Source organism: Carassius auratus, chromosome 31 (assembly GCF_003368295.1).
Source record: "Carassius auratus strain Wakin chromosome 31, ASM336829v1, whole genome shotgun sequence".
Lineage (NCBI taxonomy): Eukaryota > Metazoa > Chordata > Actinopteri > Cypriniformes > Cyprinidae > Carassius > Carassius auratus.
This window is the reverse complement of record NC_039273.1, coordinates 4,144,048-4,167,025: the sequence shown is the minus strand read 5'-3', so window position 1 is coordinate 4,167,025 and position 22,978 is coordinate 4,144,048. Positions and strand designations below refer to the sequence as shown.

Below are 22,978 nucleotides of genomic sequence, written 5' to 3'. Positions count from 1 at the left end.
TTTTATGCATCATAGATGAACATTTTTTATTATTTTCTGCTAATACCTTTAAGGGTCAGTCAATAAGTAATTTTGGGCAAATATTAATAATATTACAACAAAATTAAATCTGATTACACTTAAAAAATTATAATAAACACCACAAAATGTACATTTGATCTCAACATATATGCATTTAATTAAAGCCAAATTTCGAGCATTTTTTGTTTATCTATAATTACATGGGTGTGTAAAAGTTGATATAAAAATAGTATGTTAAAGAGGTCCTAAAATCAGGTATAAAACATATATTTTATAAAAGTAATGTTTTTGTAATTATAAGGAATTATGATATAAAATAGAAATTCCCTCTAGAAATCTACCGCTAGAGGGTGGAAACCCAGCAGGGACGCTCTATGGCTCTGGGACGCTCCAGCTACGCGGTGGAATCTGATTGGCTGAGAGGATTCCATCACTTCCTTGGTGTACCGGAAATGGGTCACTGGAACTCGAAGTGACGGCTAGCGTTACCGCCGTACGAGAGGGAGAATGGATGCGTTAAATAAACTTAAACAGTTTGACGCTTATCCGAAAACTCTAGAGGACTTTAGGATCAAAACATGTGGAGGAGCCACGGGTGAGTGATACATATCCACCGAGAGCCGCAGAAGTGCTGAGCGCCATTCATACACAAAGACTCGTGGGGAGAAAGCAGTGCTGAACAAGCTGATTAACATAAAGTCTTCAAATTTTCACATATAATTATGAAATGACTCAAAAATGAACATAGTGTGAATGGAAATTGTCACTGGGACGCATAAATCCAGAGCTGTATGAGATAAAGAGTCATGATTGTAATAACATGTCGCTCAGTCTTTAAGAAGTTGTTTCTAATTCACATGTTCTTCGTTCACTTTGTAGTGACCATCATCAGTGGACTTATTATGCTGATTCTGTTCTTCTCAGAACTGCAGTATTATCTCACTAAAGAGGTGAGTGAATGACTTCGCACCACCTTGTGCATAATATATATATATATGTATGTATGTATGTATGTATATATGTATGTATATAAAACTCAATTTCATGACATCTGTGAGGCTGTAGTGACTGTCTATGTAGATTATATTTTCTTAATAATAGTACTATTGTGCGTTTTTAGAGCTGTTCATAAAAGTTTGATGGAATATGTTTGATTTCTGGCTTTGATGTCATCTCTCAGGTCCATCCTGAACTATTTGTAGACACTTCCAGAGGAGACAAACTAAGAATCAACATTGATGTTATATTTCCACACATGCCTTGTGCCTGTAAGTAAACACGTTGCTCCGATTTATGTTTTGCATTACCTGTAGATAAAAATTACTGTCGTGTTGTTCGTAATACACTATAAAACCATAAAAGCAAATCAAAGAAAGTAGAAAATGATCTTTTGAACTGGGCTTGTTTAAGAAGTTGTATAATGAAAGAAGGCGCTATACTGTGAAATGATTGATTCCGAAGGACCTGAAAGTGTCAAGCACATATCCATGTCATAAATCTGACACTTTATTACCTAACTGAAAATGGTCAAATCCTGGTATTTGTTCCAGCTGTTTGAAGTTATTTTCTCTGGCTGTGCTGGTTGTTGAATTGTTTAAACGTTTGTGATTTTGTTTTCGTAGATCTGAGTATAGATGCCATGGATGTAGCAGGGGAACAGCAGCTAGACGTGGAGCATAACTTGTTTAAACAGAGGCTCGACAAAGATGGCCAGCCAGTCACAGCAGAGGCTGAAAAACACGGTCAGTATCCTCATAGTAAGTGATGCTCTTGTTTTCTGATGTACTACTGAAAAACATACAGTACATCGTTACTGAAAGATGCCAATTAAATGATTCCACATGAAACTTTAAATGTATTAATGCAATCTTCAAGCTATATTTAAATCTTTTCACTAAATAAAGGAATAGTTCATTTATAAATGAAAGTAAAAAAAAAAAAAAAAAAACATTTTATTTTAAATTTTACTTTTATGGGGCTTGGATTTTGCCCTTTGTGATTTTTTTTAAAACAAAATAATTAAATTCAATATCTAAAATAAAATCTAAATAATGAAAACTTTAAACCAAAATGTGCAATTAATATACAGATCAAAGATTTTTGGAATATATGCTTTGATTTGACTTGTCTTTTCTGTTTTCTGTGCAGATATGGGGAAGGAGGAGGAAGAGGTGTTTGACACCAGTAAGCTGGATCCTGACCGCTGTGAGAGCTGTTATGGAGCTGAGACGGAGGATTTAAAGTGAGTTTTCCACCGCCACAAACAGAGCAGAACAGGTTTTCTGATGGGAAGGTGCTGGTAGAACCGGTCTGTCTGCTTGCTTGAAACCAGTTCTGAAAGTTATTTTAAAGATCCGGTAAATCGACAGGTGCTTACATAGTCAGAATTTCTCAAATTCATAACCACCTGGCTGAATGAAAGTGGAAGACATTAATTAGAAGTTTAAAAGACCTCCAGGGCCTCTGGATTCACACTTTGTTCAAATTGTCAGTTAACCAATAAAATGTACGTACACGTTTGCATTGTAAACTTCAATGTTTCCTGTAAAAAAGGAATGTATTTAAGACATTTTAATGCAAAGTGTAAATGGCAATCCATTATTCTCTTATTGTGTATATACAATCAGTATTAACACATTTTTGAAATGGTTTTTAATTTTAATTAGTTTAATAATTTTGTTATTTCTATTAAGGTTTATATTTATTCCATTTAGTTCATTTAAGTTTTTTATTTATATTTCATATTATTTCAGTTTTATTTGAAGTAACAATTTAAAAAAAAATACTTTTAGTTGACAGTAATAAAAACTGCTTTTGATCAGTGCCTGATGTTAATATTAGGTGCATGTAGGGCCAGTTTTAGACGTGATTTAATACACCAACTGGTTGTTCTGCAGGTGTTGCAATAACTGTGATGATGTGCGGGAGGCGTACCGGAGGCGTGGCTGGGCGTTTAAGAACCCTGACACCATTGAGCAGTGTAAGAGAGAGGGCTTCAGCCAGAAGATGCAGGAACAGAAGAATGAAGGATGTCAAGTCTATGGCTTTCTGGAAGTCAATAAGGTAACATGCAGCCCCGTGATCTGATTTCTGATTCAGTGTGTTTATTTGGTTCAAGTACATTCTATAGATCATATAGACACATCATTTCCTATATCTTTCTCCAGGTGGCAGGAAATTTCCATTTTGCCCCTGGAAAGAGCTTCCAGCAGTCTCATGTACATGGTAAAGACTCTGATTTAGTTGTTAAGTATAAATCTAACACAAATCAAAGCTCTTAGGTCTGATGCAGAGGCATGTTTATTAGTTTTAGCCTATTAAATTATCAAGGACTTGACCTTTTGTGTTATGTTACAAATTTGGATTATTATTAATGTTATCATCAAATTTAAACTGCTTTTACATCAAGCCCATGTGCCAGTATGTGTCAGACCTGAACGTTTGATTTGTCTGCATGTAGCCTTTCATTTCTTAGTATGCAAAGAAGTGCATATTGAGCCATTCAGTGCTGTACAAATGTCTTGAGATCTGAATTTGTATTTATGTAGAGAAATACACAATGCACGTCTTGCATATTTGCTTTTTTCTGCCTGCTTTCTCAAAACTGTTCATCAGTCCGTGCACCTGAGAATCTAAATCAGCTCAAAGTCAGTTTTTATATTGACCAGTTGCTTTGTTTCTGGGCTGATGAACAGGTTTGTTTTGTTTTGTTTATCCTGTCGGTGTGCATGCAAGTGTGCCTTTAAAATCGTATGAATTCTTCTACACATTCATTACCTTGTGTTGACCATCGATGCTGTAAATCAAAGCTTTGAATGATTGAAATTATTTTTGGGAAGTCTGGGTTTTTAACTTTGGGATAAAAAGGTTTCTACGCTTTCCCCTCCACAAAGCTCACAATCTTTCTAAGTAACAAGGTACAGAACTAACACCAGTTATCCTCGGTCCTGCATAGGCTATTTTTCCAATGGCTGAAGTGCACTTACAGTACTCATTAATACACTTTTACAGACCTTGGATTCAAGTGACAATCAATATTTCAATAGCCCTTCAGAAGAAGAAAATAATTAAGAGAGATGATAATTTGGCGATTACAGTTTTGCTCTTGCATTGGAATGAGCTTAAAGGGCCAGTGGATGTCACAAATTCCTCTTCTGAAAACATGGTTTCCAAAAACAAAACCCATTTAGTGACTATCTTCTCTTCTTTCTGCAGTGCATGCTGTGGAAAGTAAGTTGATCTTTTATATTTTAATAAATCTTTATGCAAGACAAGTTAGAATTTACCTTGTTACTACATCAGTAATTCTGCTTTTCTCTGCACATAATTTGAGATTTAGATTTTAACAATTAGTCAGTTTGTGATTTGACACTTCAGTGGCTTTAAAGCGTTAATTTGTCATGATTCTCATCAGCGAGTGCATCTGTGACCACTTAACATACTACGCTCTGCCTTTGTTTGAAATATGTTCAGATTTACATGCTAATTAAATTCTTTTAAGATGTATTTACAAATTGTGCATCTTTAAAAACATTAATTCATTTTTTTTTCTTCTTTATTTTCAGTTCATGATCTGCAGAGCTTTGGACTAGACAATGTGAGTTGCCTCTCCTCTTTTCAATAAGATTAATATGCCATCTCCCACAGTTATTAGGCCTAACAGAATTTGTTTGGTGTGACCGTAGATCAACATGACGCACTTCATCAAACATCTTTCATTCGGCAAAGACTACCCTGGAATTATCAATCCTTTAGATGGTACTAATGTAGCAGCACCTCAAGGTGAGTGCATGTCATTTCTTTAAAGTAAAAATCAGCATGAATGCCAGATAACATGATTTCCAGAATCTAAAGAGCCCCTCTTTACCTTCTCTGTGGTCATTTCATTGTCAGCCCTCCACAGAAAGCTCACTGCTAAAGGTCAATCCTACAGTTATGCTCAAAGTGTCAGAATCTAGCAACCATCAACAATTAGATCTTAGACCGAGGCCAAGATTTGATTCTTTTTAATCCGTCTTTATTGACACCTGTGTCCTTGAATGTGGGTATGATAACAAATGGATGAATCTAAAAATGCTTCAAAGTTCTATAATTGTAGAAGTGGCATTAGTGTGATCTCAGCAGCGGATGCCCATCCCGATGGACATGAAGGTTCCAAACGTGCCCCCGCTTTGCATCATCATCTTCCCAACTCCGCCCATCAACTCTCGACCCCTCATGCCGATCCTGGATGAAACATAATTGTCTTGGTTAAAAAAGTACCACTAAATATATCATAAATAATCCTAAAAGTGAGAGCGGTTGTTCACACCTGAGACAGGAGAAGGTTCCGAACATGGCACCTGCAGCCATGCCCACGGTGAAACCCATCATGAAGCCCATCTTGACTCGGTCAAAGCAGCTGGGCTGCGTCTGTCCATACGGTCCTACGGTCACCGGCATCTGGAAAGAGGAAAATATTTTGTCTTAGCTTGTCTTTTATCGTTTTAGTAGCATGCAAATGTAAATACTTAACATATGTTACACACACACACAAACATTTTATATATTCACACACATTTCTTTAATTGAAAGCTTACAATTTTTTGTTCAGCATAGGCGCGTGTCGAAACAATAAAAACGTTGCTAGTAACTAACTATGTTGTCTAACGTTAGGTAGCTCACTAGGTTTTTACTGATAAACCACATACATGCGTGTTAGATAAGGGAATGCATTTATATAATCAACTGAACTGACATTGGTTTATTTAGGAGGTTTACATAAATATTGCGGTTAAGCTAAAACAAACAGGAGCAAATGTATTGCACGTGAGTCCTAATTTAGTTAAATGTCCCCAAGGTCTTTGGCTTCGCGGAGCACTGTAATGTTCGCAACGCTAAAAGTTTGGGGGAAAAAATATGAAGACAGTACGCTTACCTTGTTTAAATGGCAATATAAGGTCTTCGGTTAGTTCGTTTTTTTAGAAATTGTCCAATGTTTGCTATAGGACTGCTTCACACGGACGCCATTACTTGAGAGGAAGTGGGTGGTGGTAAAAGAACAAACGGAGATTTTAAGATTCTGACGCGCTGCAGCGCCGTCTAGCGGTAGAACCAATCACGTGTTTAAACCGGAGATCCGCGCGCCCCCTAATGATGGATTTGTACTTATATAATCTCTTACACAAAGGGCAATTTTTGGATCTATTCCCTTTCATAATATAAAGATTAGAAAAAAAAATATAAACACATGGCATTGATATTTAAAAAACAGAAACCTTGTTATACCAGCATATTGTTTTTGTTGCTAGTGCATGAGGAGTTTAAGGTATTACTTAGAAATAAAAGTTTAGCTGACACAAAATGTTTAGATCCTGTATGTAAGATTGATTTCTGCACTCTTTTTGCTCTTTACAGCATCAATGATGTACCAGTATTTTGTGAAAATTGTGCCAACGATATACGTTAAAGGAGATGGAGAGGTAAGAGAGCTGAGCTATGAGAAAAATAAGGGGGTTAAAAACAGAACACACAAAAATTGTTAATCAGTGTTAAAAGGCTAACTATGACAATATATAAATAAGGTTTTACAGCACTGACAATAACTGAAGTAGTAATCACTGTATAGCTACAAATTATGGTTGTCATGCTAATCTTTTAACTCTTTAGGATGCTTCAGTTATTTTCTTTGATTTGTTTATATGTGTTGATAAAGCGAAGGTTAATAGAAAGCATGCTTTTGTCCTTTACTTTAGGTTGTTAAAACAAACCAGTTTTCAGTAACGAGACATGAGAAAGTAGCCAATGGGCTGATTGGAGATCAGGGTTTACCTGGTGTGTTTGTTCTTTATGAACTGTCTCCCATGATGGTCAAATTCACAGAGAAGCAAAGGTATGTCTCAGTAAATGAACTGTTTTAGTTGTTAACCTTTCATTTAATCACATAACATACACTCAGTTCACTTTGATTGAAAGAAACAGATTAATTTCATGTGAGTTGAATGATTTAGATCTATTTTTTTCATGTGTTTTCATCTACAGGTCTTTCACTCATTTCCTAACAGGAGTCTGTGCTATTATAGGAGGTGTTTTTACAGGTCAGATTTCATTTGGTGTTTTGTGCTTAAGCGGTTTCCACAGAAATCCACCGTGTGTGCAGAACGACAGCATGTAGGCTGTAAACCGCCTTTTAATGCTTCTTTATACCGTGGCATTTTGAACATTTATATGCTCAGAACTGTCCCTGTGCACATCATGTTCATGAGAAGTGTGTAAAATCCAGATAACTGTTTCCAGTTCAGCAGCAAAGAGCAACTGTAACATTCAGAAAGGCACAGTCACAAGTTTCCACATGCTTCACTCAATTCGTTTCTCATGATCTTAAAAACCTTTTGATCTGCAGACTTAAGTTTAAATGCCAAAGATTAGTCTTTTAGACCCAAAGCATGAAGGAAAATCAGTCAACAAGTGTCCAGCATGCATGTGAACACCTTCCATTCTTTTTAAAAACATCATGAGGTTATTTGAGAGAAGCATGGTGTGTGTGCACTTCACAAAAAGAAAACCACATTTCATTGTTTTGATGGCTTTACTGAGTACATAATGTGAATGCAACATGCAAACCTTGGTCTACCTCTCCAGATGTACCTGTAGATGTGCACACTTATTCCTCATCTCTCCTGTTCCTGCAGTTGCTGGACTCATCGATTCTTTGATATACCACTCCGCAAGAGCCATACAGAAGAAGATCGAGCTGGGTAAAGCATCCTAGCACCACAGGGACACTGGGTGCATGACTGTGTCTGGAAATTTCTGTGTTTTTAAAGGGAAGATGCCACAATGAAAGCCCTGGACTGTTTCCTGTTGTGGCCACAGAGCAGTATCCGTTGACACGGGCCCCTCGCAATCAAGCACAGGAACCGCACAAGGACCTGTGACTAAGACACTGGCCAACTACGAACGCTCGCATTAGGGGCACGCCGATGCAACAATTGATTACCCCCTACCAAAAAAAAAAGTTTATTTCTGAGATTTTGGCCTTCATCAATGGTTTATTTAAATATTGTATTCTTACCTGATCACAAAAGCAGTGTTTTCCTGCCTGTCATACACTGTCAGTGTTTGGCAGACTAATAAACCAGCAGTTTTAACAGTCGTTTGAATGAGTTTGGGTTCCCTAGAGAAGAGTCTGAAGCAGCAGCCTTTGTCAAACTGGAAAAGACACAAGCGATCTCAACAGGAAAACACAAACTAGATACTGAAACACAGAGACTGCAGTCTGTACAAATGTTGTTTGTTTTTTCGTATTGCACCTTTAACTCTAAATTCAGGGGCTGGGGTGTGTGTGTTTTGCAAGTGTGTGTGTGTGTGTGTTTGCAGATGGGTGTATGAGAGTGTTTTCGTCATGTGTTGTTGGCGGTTTGTTTTGTGTATGGGAAAAAAATTATTTATATTTTGATTGTTCAAAGCAGTTTTTAAAATGAGAAATAAATGTAACACTGAAATACAGTGTGTGTTTTCTTGTAACTCTTGAATTGGATCCTAAATTCGGATCTCGAAAACAAGAGGCAATGTACTGCAGCGACGCTATCCATCAAGATTATTAGAAATCTTGCCTGATTTTATAAATCTGATCTTAAGTGCTTCGTTTTTATTGAAAAATGTTAAATTGTGCTCTTTATTTCCGAGACTTTCATTTTGTAAGTCTATGCGTAATTATAGTGTATTAAATCACCAAAATATGCAGTACTGTATCCCACAATGCAATGCTCTGGGCTTGATTTATAATGAATTAAAATCAATATGAACCACGATTTTGATAATCTCCTTTGCACATTCTGAATTGCCGAGAAATAGTGACAAAGTTGGGCTTAAAATGCAAAATAACTTTTTTTCTTCTTGGTGATTCATTATTAAATTACACAAGCAACGTTACTGGGTCATATGACAAGAAGTTACATACTGTTGTTTGAATTTTTCTTGAATTTTTTTTCAAACAAAATGTGAATTATGTAGTGTGTTCGGCTCGTTATTAGTTAGTAATACACTAATATGAGTGAGAACACAGCCAATTCCTGAGAATGAACTTGTTCTGAATTAAAGGCCTGTAAGTAGGCAGACCTTTTGCTGTGTATTAAGTATTTCATGTGACTTATCCACTGACAATTTTCCAAAATGATCTCCTCAGAACAAAGACCTGACTGTGAAAGAAAACCTTTTCCTGCATCTGAGGGCAGGTCATTTTGGCCACTAGGTGGAGCTCTTGTATTCTTGTAAATGCACAGACCCTCAAAAAACGACTAATCGTTTTTCTTCTTTTCTTATTTTTTTATTTTTTATTTTGTAAGATAAAATGGGGAACACGTTTATAGTGAGCTGTCATGAGTAATTTCCAGGAAGTGTGTCACAACTGCTTTTGTGCTGAAACATAACTATTCAAGAAACCGATTTTGGCTCGTTTAATTGGTGAAGCGGTGTTATGAGAAGTCCATACTAAACCCTTGGAGACTTTTCTCTAATTTATTCCACGTGGAAATGTTTCCAGACGTTATTTTCCCGACTCAATGACTGAACTTGAGTCATACTAGTCTGCTTACTGCTTAACACTTTAGTAAGACTGTGTGAAACAGTATGCATTATGTGAATGATTTTCTAACAGTTATATGCTATATTGTCACATGACTGAGTTAGCACGCTTTATTTAGCAAGTGGCATCAAGTTACTTTCCTGTTGAATTAAGATGCTGAAAATCACATCTAATATATGACTCCCAGTTTATTTATCATGCAGTGAATTAAAAGTCAATTTGAGGGCATTGCATTGTAGGATACCACACACAGTGCAGTATGTGTAGCTACTGATTTTAGTATGCTGATTTTAGCTAGATTATCATTTTCAGTGAATTAATATGCAGTCCAACCAGAGCGGGTTGTGTATACTTTATTGCATTTCTATGGACTCTGTTCCATGCATACAGAAAGCTATGAAAAGGTTACATGGATGTATTATAGCCTACATTGCAGAAATAGTAACAGTATGTTAGTATGAAACAGTTAGTACAGTTGCACAAATTTGATTGTTCAGAATAACAGAATTCTGCGCTTATGTGTGTTATTGTTTAGCTGCCAGACTATCTGTGGGAGAGTTTTTCCGCATATTAAGAAATAGGGAAGATCAGAACACTTTGTGCAACATGGGAAAGGCTTGACAGTTTGCAAACTCTGCAAAACCAAGACAAACTCTAATATTAGATGTTCTGTGCAACAATATAATTCACTGTCTGATGAGTCTGATATCTGGACCGTTGTGAAACATGGGAGGGCAGGAAAAAAGAGGAACAGATGATAGAAAGAACAAAAGGACCCTGTTGAGGATTTAGATTTTGGAGGATTAGGATTTCAAATGTCTATTGTTATTAAAATGGTTCGACCCTTTTATTCTGAAGATGTGATATTGATTTCCAATATACTTGTTTTTTTACATCAGACTTGGACTCTTAATAGTACACTTAAACCGTTATGCTTTTTAAAGAACATACCCTGGTTTTATTTTACACCAAATATACTATTTATATTTTTCATTATTATTTACATTTTGTATTTAGAAAAAGAAATCCACAGTTTTCTTTTATTTTTGCATGCAAAGTTTCCTATGGTTGTTTTAATATATATATATTATTTGCTAGTTACCATTTGCTTTGAAAAATGTATGTGCATGTTGAGCAAAAGCATTGGGAAAAGCTACATGGGTCCTAATCCCTATGAATAATGAATTAATCAGGCGGACAGAGATAGCAATAATTGCTGAGTGTGCACTAAATCCTGGCCATATGTCAATCCATGACACAAACTCAGCATACCATCACCATCAATAACGATGGAGCAGAAGGAAAAATCAAACTGCATTTAGAGCATTGCAGGACTTTTTGCTTTGCTGTATTCTGCAGCTAATCTCTCCCATATTATTCAGCCAAGCTTTGACATGCAGATCATTACAGACTGATACAAAGAGAGAAACTTCACAGTTTATGCAGCCATGGCTTATGCTAATGCCTGATGCTCAATGTGTAGCTCATTGATCGCTCGTGTAGCCTACCTCCCGGGGTGTTGAGGAGACATCTAGTCTTTACATAGAGGACTAGAAGAGACAACAGGCCAGAGATTAGTTATGCGCATAGGACAGAAGTTAGTGAGCAGTTACTCCTGACGAGTCTTAGCATGCCTCGGCTGCTGGGACATCTGTTACTACAGCTCCATCATTCACTGTCAAACACACACCCTTTCAAATGCCCATCCATCTTTTTTTGAGCAATATCGATTACAACCCAACTGAATATTGTCTGTTGAGTTGATAAGTGGGGATCATGAAACCTACATTCTGAAATTACAAAACAAATAAGAGTCTTTGTGATCCCCCAACTGTAAGGTCTAAAAGTTACTGATGAGGATGAATTGCTTCCGCCATAGAATAAAAAATAAAAAGGCAATTGTGACTTTTTTTATTCAGACTTTCTTCTCAGGATTTTGTGCATTTCTGAAACAAGGAAGTCAGAATTGCAAGAAATAAATGTGAGATACAAAACTCAGAATTGTGAGGAGGAAAAGTCAAAATTGTTTTGAAGTCACAAGTACCTTAAATTTTTATTTTGCGGTGGATACTAGCTTCCATAATTTTGCATTCTTTCCTAATTTTATACAGATTTCTATTGTGTATTATATTGTTAGCATAACAGCTTGAGTGAAAATTCAGATTTTGTATTTTTTTTTTTTTTTTACTATATTTTACATTTTAGCAAGACACCACAGGTGAGTAGGGTAAAGATCCCACCAAACTTATCTAGGTGTTTAATCCGAGAGTATTAAATATGCACCAATTTGCATACGTTTCTAGTGCAATGGATAAAGTCAGTTTCATTGTATTTTATTTATTTATGCACTGTGAGATACATAAGGTTTTCTACATAGATAAAGTCCAGCAAATAAATAAAGTATAATAAAATAGACATTTAAATGTGTATTTTGGATGTTTTCTTTCCAGTAGTCTGAGAAAAGCTAAATAGTCTAAAATATTAAAAATGTCCAATGCATGAAAAAACTGTTGTGACTGACAGCAACATCTTGAAGAACATCTTGTGCTTTGTTGGAAGCAAGAGCATCTGACCATCTGTACAAAGAGTCGCATGATCAATGTCAAATTAGCATTTTTGATTAGTGACCTTGAAACAGTGCAGAAATTATTTATTATTCAAAAATGATGTGATGTCAAACATATGGCATAGCTAGCTTTAGAGCATGGGTATGGGAAGGGCATGATGATAGCCATGCTAAATTTAGTTCTTTTTCCAAGGAACAGTTAAAAGGTATCCTGCATGTGAATGTGACTGTAAGTTGCTTTGAATATGTGTGCCTATATAATATATGTCATGTCCAACAGCAAGTTAAATGAAGGAATAGAGGACACCAGTCCTAGGCCTCACTCATTAGTCAGCATGTTATAATCTAGGGAAGAAGTGAGACACTTATGTAAGTCACAGAGGGAGCTGAACATGAGAAGAGCTTGTGAACACTGCTAGACATTATGACGCAATCCAATTAATGTCAATTATGGATTTTTTTTTTTTTTTTTTTTTACCAGATTGTAATTTGGTGTTATGTACAGGTATATTGTAATTTTAACCATTTACATTTTTGAGTAAGTCATGCAAACTTTCAGTATGAATGTTAATGTGTCAGGTTCGTTAAAAAAGAATGTCTGTAAGACTATATTGTTTAGGAAAAAAATTAAGGAATGATTTGAAGGGAACGCAAATGGTCAGCATGTACTTAAATATAAACATTTTCTCTCAAATTTATCAAAATGAAGTAAGCTTCAGTTTACATTTGTATCTCAAGAAAGTGTTTTAAAGGGCAGCTTGGACTACTATAAATATCATTGTGTTCCACAAAATGATGACAGAAATGTGAACTGTTCCTTTCCATTTCTTTCCATTGTATGTAGTATGAGCAGTCTTGTGATTTTAAGAATCAGGTATTTGGAACAACACCAAGTTTACCATAGAGACAGCGGACAGTGAGACATTGTTCTTGAGAAGTCGCTTCGGATGCCTACGATGAATGGAGGTTGACTGGCATGTGTGGCGTCAGGTTGCGGGTCAGTTGTGGTCACCAACTGCTATAGGGGCATGTGTGCCAACTCTTTGCCCTACATGGCCAGGAGGAACGGATGTGCTTTGCAATGTTCTGCTGATACAGGACCTCTCTGGCATCTGCTGTGGCTTCGCAGTGTCGGTTGTACTCTGTGGTACTCTTTCTGAGTATAGTCTAAATTTGGAGGTACTATGGTGATGCCCTCTCTCATTCTCCCTCTCTCATTTCACTCTGCTTTAAATCGAATTCCCTCCCGCTGCATATTTCCTCTTGCTGCACCACTTTCCTCCACACAGTCTAGCTTTATGTCCCAAGTTCCTAGAAAACATACTGGTGTTAAGTTCAAGGAAGAGACTGAAAAACAGATCATCCCCTGTACGTTCCCCTCACGTGGGAGCCATGTGAGGCTCGGTTTTACTGCTTTGCTGGTCCTTTTGGTCACGATAGGACATCTGTACTGTTTGATATCTTTAATGACAAATGGTCAGGTTCTGTGGATAAACCTTGAAAGAATGTTATAATTGTCAGGGAATTAATGTGGGAATGGCTCCAGCCGGGGTGACCTTGGTTTGGACTGTCGGATTGGGACATAGTTTCAGGGCTTGCATTAGTACACTGTCAGATGGGGAGACTCGCTGCTAACAAAACAGATGTTTCTTATGGTGATGTGTGTGTGTGTGCATCTGTTTTGCATTCAAAACTGAGCTCCTTCTGTTCTTCTGATCGTCTTCTTACTGGATGGATGTGAATGTGAGTGTGTGACATTTTGCATTCTAAATGTTTGCACAAGAAACCGCTCCTGCTGACGCTCATGTGTTTCCAAACAAATCAATGATTGATTGTGAGATCTGATTTATTTCTGTCAGATTCTGTGTTTATTTCATCTCTATTTTCCACATCATATTTGGCTGGGTGTGATGACTTGTGGTTGCTAAGACAATATTGTTCATATTTAGGGTAAATGATTTGATATATAAAACTTTGGTACGCAACTCCATATTTTTCTACATGGTCAGGCTTTTAAATGTGCAATTTTTTGTTGTGGTCAATAAAATGGAAGAAAATAAATGATGTAACAAAAATGTTTATACTTTTTTAATAAGATCAATATTTTAACTATATTTGTAGTTATCCGCCTATATTATGGCTACACAACTAGCCATAATATCCAATTTGTTTTTCCAAAAGCAATTTTCAAAATTGATATATATATATATATATATATATATATATATATATATATATATATATATATATATATATATATATATATTATTATTATTATTATTTTAAATTAATTTATTTATTCACACACATTACCAGTCAAAACTTTTTAAACAGTATTTTTAATGTTTTTATTTTTTAAGAATTCTCTCCTGCACCAAGCCTGCATTTATTTTATCTAAAATACAAATATTTTTATTATTTAAAATAACTGCTTTCTATTATAATATATTTGTAAAAGTGATTTCAAATCTGATTTTTCAGCATCATTATTCCAGTCTTCAGTCACATGATCCTTCGGAAATAATTCTAATATTCTAATTTGCTGCTCAAAAAATAATAATAATAATAATAAATAATAAACATTTAATCAAATGCAGGCTTGGTGAGCTGATGAGACTTCTTTGTAAAAAAAAATATTAAAAAATCTTACTGTTCAAATACTTTATGTATAATCTAATATTTTCAGAGTTTTCTTTTTTAATTTATTTTAAAAGCAACACTGTTACTTTAAAACAGCAAATTCACACTGATTTGTAGTTTTGCCTATACCTGTTCACTTTACATAACATCATTTTGAGTACAAAGTCTCCAAGAGGAAGGAAAATGTCAATTCAAATATATATATAAAAAAAAATGAATTGCAAAAGTAACGTTCATAGCTGTTTTACTGACTGATTCCTCCCCACTTGAGGGGCCCAGTAAAGGCTAACTGTTGGTGGTATGTGGTCAGATCGACAGAGCATCAAAAGCAGAAGTGAAACCTGTCATGTGTACTCGGAGTGTAACAGTAAAGAGAGGCCACTTCTCTGACACAACCTCTTGTATAATTTTCTAAGGTTTAAATCTTATTGATAGCACTATATTAACATCTGAGATAAAATCAATCTGGGAACTCAAAATATTAAAAATTGGTTTTATAGTATATATATTAAGTTTATATAATAGTTAACATTAGCTATGAATAAAGAGCAATTTTACAGCATTTAGTAATCTTGGTTAATGTTCTGTCTACATACGAAAGCATGTTCAGTATAGTATTTTTGTCGTTTTGTAAATAACATTCACCAGGGAAAGCATGACCTGATGAAATGTCTACAACTTAAAAGCAAAGTAAGTGACTTTGGATTAAAAAATAAATAAATAAATAAACATTTGTCAAATGCATAAATATAAATATAGAAATATAAACCAAGACAAATAAATAAATTGTTGATGTATTTAAACTTACAGAAATTTGTATGTCTATAACTATTTTTATATATATTTATGTTTATGTTCTATGAATTAATGCAATGTAAAACGGCAAAGAAAAATAGATATAAACCAAGTAAATGACTAAAAACCAATTCTTGCTTATTGTTACCTGCAGTTAATCATGCCTAAATGCATTAATTAATGGTGATGTATTTGAAGTGTATAGTAAAGCGCATATTTGGATACAGTCTTATGGTAAAATTTATGACCATTTTTTCTTCATGCATCAATGGTCTGAAAGAAAGTAAAAAAGTACTTATACCCTGCTTTCTGACCCAGATGGTGACATGACTGACATACTCTTATTTCCTTAGTTTTCTGTAAGAAAGAAGGATGAAGGTAAGTCAGTAACAGTCTCACAGGAAGATGATTCTATCTGCTTCTGGTGAATTGGTCTTTTCCAGTGAGCTATCAGTTACAGTCTGTGACTCCAGATATGCCAGAGCATCATGTTGTCTTGCATGATGTTCTCTAGGACCCCTGAGGAGCAGCATTTTCACAGTTCAGAACTGTTACTATCACCGATTTACAGGCAACCCCCCCCCCCACACACACACACCACGCGCTTCTAAGGAAAGTTGTGGCTGCTTGTGTTGCAACGCTTGATTGCCTGCAGAGAACAGTGTTAGGTGCTGTTTCTTGTTATCTTCTTTCTCTTCCTGCCCTTGCTGAAGATGACAATATTATCAGCGGGAACCATAAAACCACAATATGCCATCTTAAACCCCACTTTTCAACACCTTGTAACTGGGCTTGAAAAACTTCTGCTCATCCGGAGTCAAGCTATCCTGAGGTAAAATTCACAAGATGCAAGAATAGCTGAAGTCGGAATGGCTTATAGGCTACCCTATTTCTGCCAAAAATATTAGGAATAGTAGGCTATTCTACTCCCAATTCAGGATGCTATTTTAAAACCAGTTAAAATTTGGCACAAATAGGTCGAACTTGTTTTTAAAATTTATATATAAAAAAAGCATTTGCTAAGAAATGTAAATACTTTAGTTAGTGACACAATCAAGATGGATAGAGTTTCCAATCTTCTATCACTAAAAGCTATATAAACGGTCATATTTTAAATGCACTAACAAAAATAAATAAAGCCAAAACATTGTCAATTAAAAAATGTTGCTTTTATACTGTTTCATTCTTTCATTCACAAAATCAAAAGTGTGCAGTTATCTGTCATCAATTGATGATTCATTTATTTGAGCTCACTACATTTCATGAGCATATGTAAACATTTTTAATTTGTGCATTTTTTATTGACATACTCTTATGGGGAAGTTTGAATTCTAACCCTAAGGTTGTGGGTTCGAGTTTCGGGTCAGTAATACCACAACTGAGGTACCCTTGAGCAAGGCACCGAACCCCCAACTGCTCCCTGGGTGCCGTAGCATAAATGGCTGCCCACTGCTCTGGGTGTGTGTGTGTGTGTGTGTGTGTGTGTGTGTGTGTTCACTGCTGTGTGTGAGCACTTTGGATGTGTTAAATGCAGCGCATGAATTCTGAGTATGGGTCACCATACTCGGCTGAATGTCACTTCACTTAATTGATTATTAGAAGTTTCAAGCTGCCATCAAGAAGAAAATAAAATATAAGGGAAAGTAAACTTTGCTTGTTAACAAGATGACAGTGTGTGGACGTGGTCTTTGCAAACCTTATGCTTATCTTTGAATGTCTGTCTAGACAGGTTCTCTTTTATACAGTCTTGATAAGAGAAAAAATAAAACCTCATTGGAAGCGTGGCTTTAAAATTGCAACATTTGCATAAGCAGTGCTGATGAGGCAATCTACCAAACAATGGGATTCTTTGTTGAATGAACAAAAGCCATTTAAATTCCACATCTAAAACATGTAGCTGGACAACATATAGAAGCTGTTTTAGAGATAGCTAGTAGCAGTATGAATGAGTGATGTAAGACATTTAAACAGTCTTGGACTTTAAAATGCCTCCAATTGAGTTTAACAACCACATTACCACCACAAACCGGTCATACGATAAGATTTCTCTAGAAGGTCTATCCCAGACAAATCTGACATGACGGATTACAGTCTAAATTTAAACATTAATCAAATAAAATAAAAAAATTGTGTAATGTAGGTTGGGATGAGGTAGCAGACTGAATTAGTGTATAGATAACTGATATGGCTATGTTGCATCTCATGTGCATTAACTTAATACTAATTATACAATTACTGAGCACTGCTCTCCAGTCTTTGTCCATTGTGCAATATTCATGTCATTTCATTAGTGAGTATGCAGATATTATATTTATGCATTGAGCAGACACTTTTATCCAAAGTGACTTACAGTGCATTCAGGCTATACATTTTAATCTGTACCAGTGTTCCCTGGGAATCAAACCCAAAACCTTTTGCATTGCTAATGCAATGCTCTACCACGAATCCACAGGAAAATGGCAAAAAAAAATTAAAAAGCAATCTGGCTCAAAGTGTGAAACATACACTAAAGGCCTGGTTCATATACACAAGGTTAGCTCAGGGGCTGGCAGCTGAGAAGTGAACTGAGCAATGTCGTAATGCTGTACATGTGTTTGGAGTTCACTAGGTCTTGGTGCACTAACCTCATTCAGTGGCCTCTAGGTGGCAACATTTATAGGACATTCAAAAATGTCAAAAAAAATTGTTTTCCATTTAAGCAGTTTGATTTACTTATGAGCTCATTTACCTAATGTGTTGTGTATTCTGAATTATCAATACATTCAAAGTCAATCAAAATTGCTGCATATAATTTTTCAACATATATTTTTGGGTAGGCCTTTATATATCTATTTATAGGCTACATAGCCTAATTTGATAATTTAATTAAATACTGCTTAAATGATCGTAGGTGTTTTGGAATGCCCTGAAAATCAAGTTACATTAGAATAGTCTGATAAATTAGTTTTTAAAAGTGCAAAACTCCTACATTGTCTCTTTAATACGACAATATGAAAACTGCATACATACGAATTATGTATAATAAATGCAGTTTAATCAAGTTTAAGAAGAAGTAGAGCATATCAAATTGTACAAATAACGTGTGAGAACTCTATTTTCCCTCTCGTTGTTGCATTCTGAGGTCAGCAGTTGTAAGGAATGCAGGATTCCGCCCATATGCTGAATTCACGGGAGACTCATAAATCATTCCCACCTGAGAAGAGGGGGTTACCCTGCACGTGTTGAGCCGGATGCGATTCTTTTGTTATGTAACCAACGCCTATATCTTCCTCACATGCCTTACAGTACCTCTAAAGTTAATATTTTTATCCTTTAAGTCGCGCGAGATCAGTTGTAATTGTGTATATAAGGAGTGTCTGTTTGAGAACAGTATGTCCTTGTTTACATACATTACCGGCCAAAACAGACCACAGCACAACGTGATCGCAGAATTCGTTCTCCTTTTTTTCTTTTTCTTTTTTTTTGTAGACACTATCGCTTTAGCAAACCAGAACCGGCATTTTTGAACACACCACACGTGTGTGTGAGTTACAACCCCCCTTCTTTTTCTTGGTATTGCACGGTTCATTGAGTACGAGCGCTCCGCGAGGACTCTAGATCCGTGCTATATTCCCTTCCTTCCTCCACGGCTATTCAGTCGGTTTTCCGTCATGGTTTTTATTGCATATAAAGCTACAGACTATAATAAGACATAATTACAATAAGTGTTTTCATTCAACATTTGTCGAATTATATTTGGCGCGAGTTTTCTAAGCGGAGGAATTAAAAGGCAGTACATCGTATCCGTCGCCACACCCCCACACTATGTGAGTTTCTGTCGCGTGGCCACTGACATGCAGAAAAGAGGATCTGCGGCTTTTTCAACGTTTTTTAAAAATCATTTTATAAAGTTATTTTAGATTGCCAGACGGTTTCCGTAGATTTTATTCGCCGTAGTGTTTGTGAAAAAAGGTAAGACGTTACTTCTTTTTTTTTTTTTGTTCGTGCATGTGGTGTGTCTACCGGCTTCCTCCATATGATTTTGCTAGCGTTACGTGAACCTCTCGCTTACTTTTGCAGTGCATTCCTCGTGGAGAAATTAGTTAAAGCGTGTTGGAAAGTTGACTGTCTCAAACTTCAATTATTTTGTGCAATGTGTATATATCATAAACTGTATAAAACCCCGTATATATACACAAGTATCAGCTTAATTATTTTTAAATAATACAATTTTAACAGTTTGATAATTCCTGCAAATACGAACATTGATTTTTTTTTTTTTAAGTCTGTTTTTTATCATGGCAAAACTTGGAAACTCGTGTGGGTAAAATCACTTTAATCAATGCCACAGGAATATAGAAAATAAGCTTTTGAAGATATTAACGCTAGTAGTGTCGAAGACATTGTCAGGCAAAATAGTTGCATGAACTGGAAATTCTTTATAACGTAAACATGTTTTAGCTCGGTTTGGGTTATTAGCTTTCAAAAAGTAAAATGTAAGATTAAAAAAAAAAAAAAGTGAGACATTTGGCGTGGAACAGAACAGAGCTCTCGTGCGGGACCTTTTCAGCTGTTCTGTGACATCACTGCACTGGTCGGACAGCCCCGCCCACCTGGGAGGAGCCACATAGTAAACATGAATAAAAAAAGAACGCGCGAGCCGAGCAACTTTATAATCGGCAGAGCATAAGGACAACACTTTGCAGGCCGTTTAGAAACGAGCCGCTTTTTACTCGCTAGCTGAAAGCAAGATTGGACTTGTACTTTTGGATGCACACGTTCTCTCATAATAAAGGATTCGTTTCTCGTGCGCTTTTCTGACAGGTTCCGCGAAGATGTTGCAGGCTTGCTCTCCATCGCACGATTGGTTCTGCGACTCCGAGCCGCTGCTGTTTGACGACGAGTTCTGCTCGAGTCTCATGAAGGACTTGCAGTCCATCCCCACGCCGCCCCAATCCCCTCCGATGAAAGCCGGGCTCGCAAAGAGGTTATCTACGGTGGATCAGTTGGAGTTAGTATCTGAACTTTTAATGGAGGACAGCGACTTTCTCCAACTGGACTGGAACTTTACCGGCAGCGCTACAGCAGCGGATTTGGATCCGCTCTCGGAGGACTGCCTGTGGCAAACAGACAAACCAAGCGAGGATAAACTCTCAGCGGTGCTCTCCACGAGTCCCTTGCTCTCCAATATTGACACTGAGATTTTTGCCGAGATCGCCGGCTCTATGCTGGACTGCCACAGTGTGGCGCTCGCCTGTCAGGCTCTGGAGAGCGAGGACTTACCGCTGGACAGCCAGGAGCAGGTCGAGTCCACATCTGATTATGGCTCACTGTCCACTGTAGAAGAATCCTCCACAAGCGATTCTGGTAAGTGTTTTTATTCGCATAATTTTTTTTTTATGTTATGATGGGAAGTGTTTTTTTCTTGTAACCAATTTAAACCATTTTAAGTGTGCTTTAACATAGTTTCAACTGTTTGTGTTCCACAGAGGAGGAGATTGATGTTGTGACCGTCCGGCGGTCAAGCACGCTGACTCGCTCTCAACACCAGCAGCAGTTGGAGGACAGCAGGCGTGAGCAGCAGCGTGCTCTCAAGCGCTGTCACTTTGAAATCCAACAACAGCACAACTATGCCGCCCCAAGGCCCGCCTCTCCTCCGCCCCCTCCCTCCCCTTGTTCTGCACCCATTCTCAAACGCTCTCGAGGGTCTGGAGACTCCCACCGAAGCACGCAGAGTACGGGACGCTCTCGCAGTCTGGCCTCCCGACAGGGGGTGGACACTGAGGACGAAGAAGAGAGACGGAGGTCACACAATGTGATGGAGAGGCAAAGGCGCAACGAGTTAAAGAACTGCTTCCTTAGGCTGCGGGACAACGTCCCCGAACTGTCCAAAAACGACAAGGCGTCTAAGGTGGTAATTTTAAAGCGGGCTAAAGAAAGTATCAGAAATCTGGAAACAGAGAACCGTAGACTGATGCAGAAGACCGAGAAACTTCTAGAACGACAAGAACAGTTGAAAGCCAGATTGAAACGACTCAAGAGGTTGTGAAGGTCTGGGACTAAAAAAAAAAAATAACACACCGGTTTGGTAGCTAGATATTGGTTTAGGACCCTGCTGGTTTGAGGACTGTAACACTTGTGACTGACTGCAAAGACTTCAATGTCTCTGAGGAGATTCTGGATTTTTTCCCCGTCTGGAAACATGCATGGTCAATGCAAAAGAACGTTCTCAGTGTTGTGACTTTACATTGTGTAAAAGTCATTTAGTTCTTGAGTCTTAATATGAAGCAGTTTCATATACTGTATGTTGGATGTATAATCAGTTAAAAGCATTGTTTGCCTTGAAAAAGAAACCCTAGAAGATCCTCACACATTCTGCCTTTTTGTTCTTGGCATACACTTGTAATATTTTGGGCTGGATCCAAAGGTTGTGAAAAATAAGGGGTTGAATGTAATTTGCAGATGATTACGTTTTTATAGACTGAAGTTTGCATTTGTTGATGTTCAGACTGGAAAGATAAACTATATTGGATTCATGTTCATGCATAGCTTTTATGGTTGAGGTCTGGAGTTTGGAGTGTATTCATACTAGAATCTCACTCTGTTTTGACTCCACGTGTCTTTACTCTGTCAGTTATTGTATGTTCCACATTTCTATGTTTATCTACCTCTATCAGGAAGAAACCTGGCTATTTTATTGCCTTCATAATGGCAACTGTATAGATTTTTTTTCATGTAAACACCACCTGTTAAATGTGTATGATAAATTATTTAGGCTTTTTCTTCTTGGTTTATTTGCAAGTAAAAAAAAAAGGTTCTGTTCATCTTCAACTGCACTTTGTTTTATAAAGTAATAAAGACTGAGCAAGATGACTTCTTGTTAGGATCTTTTTTTTTCACTGGGACCATGCAGAAAAAAGATTTCAAGGTGTGGTTTCTTCACAGGTGAAATTGCAGGCACACACAGTTGCACAATAATAAAATCTTTAAAGAAAAGCAGGAATGTCTGAGTGATGGAATGTGGGTCAAGGTGAGGGGGTGGCAGGGTTGACATTTGTTGAAAGTCTAAAGGCCCTGATTGCAGTGGGTCAATAAAACACTAAAGCGTAGGAGTTGCCCCATTGAAACACCGAGCACAAACTTCTCAAATGGTCTACCGATATCAGCTTTTTGACAGCTGATGCTAATGCAATATCTTTGAAAGCAGGGGGGCAGATAGCCAATATAAAGCCAATAAAATTGAATTATTATTATTTAAGAAATTTGAAATAATTTGACAATGGATTAAAAAGCAAATGTGGAAAAAAAACATACTTATACTTTAGATGGCAAAGTATTTCTCACATTTAAAAAGGAAGAAACCACTGTAACCATGGGCACTCCGTATTCTGGAAAGATTGCGTGCACTGGGA

General features: G+C 36.8%; 3 protein-coding genes across 6 annotated transcripts; 2 read left to right on the top strand and 1 right to left on the bottom strand.

Annotated features, from left to right (window-relative positions):
* The first annotated feature begins 448 nt into the window (after window positions 1-448).
* On the top strand, window positions 449-8,505 carry LOC113050254 (endoplasmic reticulum-Golgi intermediate compartment protein 3-like). Of its 4 annotated transcripts, none has more exons than XM_026213046.1 (14): window positions 449-616; window positions 901-971; window positions 1,202-1,289; window positions 1,644-1,778; window positions 2,170-2,263; window positions 2,919-3,084; window positions 3,189-3,246; window positions 4,237-4,251; window positions 4,587-4,618; window positions 4,707-4,803; window positions 6,418-6,482; window positions 6,756-6,892; window positions 7,042-7,097; window positions 7,692-8,505. In XM_026213046.1, exons 1-14 carry the CDS (start codon window positions 529-531, stop codon window positions 7,769-7,771), a joined length of 1,182 nt encoding a protein of 393 aa, XP_026068831.1. In that variant the 5' UTR covers window positions 449-528; the 3' UTR covers window positions 7,772-8,505. The 4 variants fall into 4 exon arrangements, with proteins under 4 accessions (XP_026068831.1, XP_026068833.1, XP_026068832.1 ...); XM_026213047.1 differs by having other exon boundaries at window positions 450-616; window positions 1,644-1,763; XM_026213048.1 differs by lacking the exon at window positions 4,237-4,251.
* LOC113050255 (reactive oxygen species modulator 1-like) lies at window positions 5,012-6,080 on the bottom strand. Its single transcript, XM_026213050.1, has 3 exons — window positions 5,939-6,080; window positions 5,333-5,463; window positions 5,012-5,247 (listed from the first exon to the last, which is right to left on the bottom strand). The coding sequence occupies exons 2-3, from the start codon at window positions 5,461-5,463 to the stop codon at window positions 5,139-5,141; spliced, it is 240 nt and encodes a 79-aa protein (XP_026068835.1). The 5' UTR covers window positions 5,939-6,080; the 3' UTR covers window positions 5,012-5,138.
* A 10,831-nt stretch (window positions 8,506-19,336) lies between the features above and the next one.
* Window positions 19,337-22,439, top strand: LOC113050253 (transcriptional regulator Myc-2-like). The gene is made up of 3 exons (XM_026213044.1): window positions 19,337-19,538; window positions 20,391-20,933; window positions 21,056-22,439. Exons 2-3 carry the CDS (start codon window positions 20,402-20,404, stop codon window positions 21,613-21,615), a joined length of 1,092 nt encoding a protein of 363 aa, XP_026068829.1. The 5' UTR covers window positions 19,337-19,538; window positions 20,391-20,401; the 3' UTR covers window positions 21,616-22,439.
* Window positions 22,440-22,978: the final 539 nt, after the last annotated feature.

What these genes read in the sequence shown, in the direction of transcription:
- LOC113050254 (XM_026213046.1), top strand. Translation starts at nt 529, where the DNA reads ATGGATGCGTTAAATAAACTTAAACAGTTTGACGCTTATCCGAAAACT. An exon ending in GCTTTCTGGAAGTCAATAAG is followed by an intron (nt 3,085 to 3,188) that starts GTAACATGCAGC and finishes ATCTTTCTCCAG; the next exon opens with GTGGCAGGAAATTTCCATTT. An exon ending in AGAGCTTTGGACTAGACAAT is followed by an intron (nt 4,619 to 4,706) that starts GTGAGTTGCCTC and finishes GTGTGACCGTAG; the next exon opens with ATCAACATGACGCACTTCAT.
- LOC113050255 (XM_026213050.1), bottom strand. Translation starts at nt 5,463, where the DNA reads ATGCCGGTGACCGTAGGACCGTATGGACAGACGCAGCCCAGCTGCTTT. An exon ending in GGAACCTTCTCCTGTCTCAG is followed by an intron (nt 5,248 to 5,332) that starts GTGTGAACAACC and finishes TGTTTCATCCAG; the next exon opens with GATCGGCATGAGGGGTCGAG.
- LOC113050253 (XM_026213044.1), top strand. Translation starts at nt 20,402, where the DNA reads ATGTTGCAGGCTTGCTCTCCATCGCACGATTGGTTCTGCGACTCCGAG. An exon ending in ATCCTCCACAAGCGATTCTG is followed by an intron (nt 20,934 to 21,055) that starts GTAAGTGTTTTT and finishes TGTGTTCCACAG; the next exon opens with AGGAGGAGATTGATGTTGTG.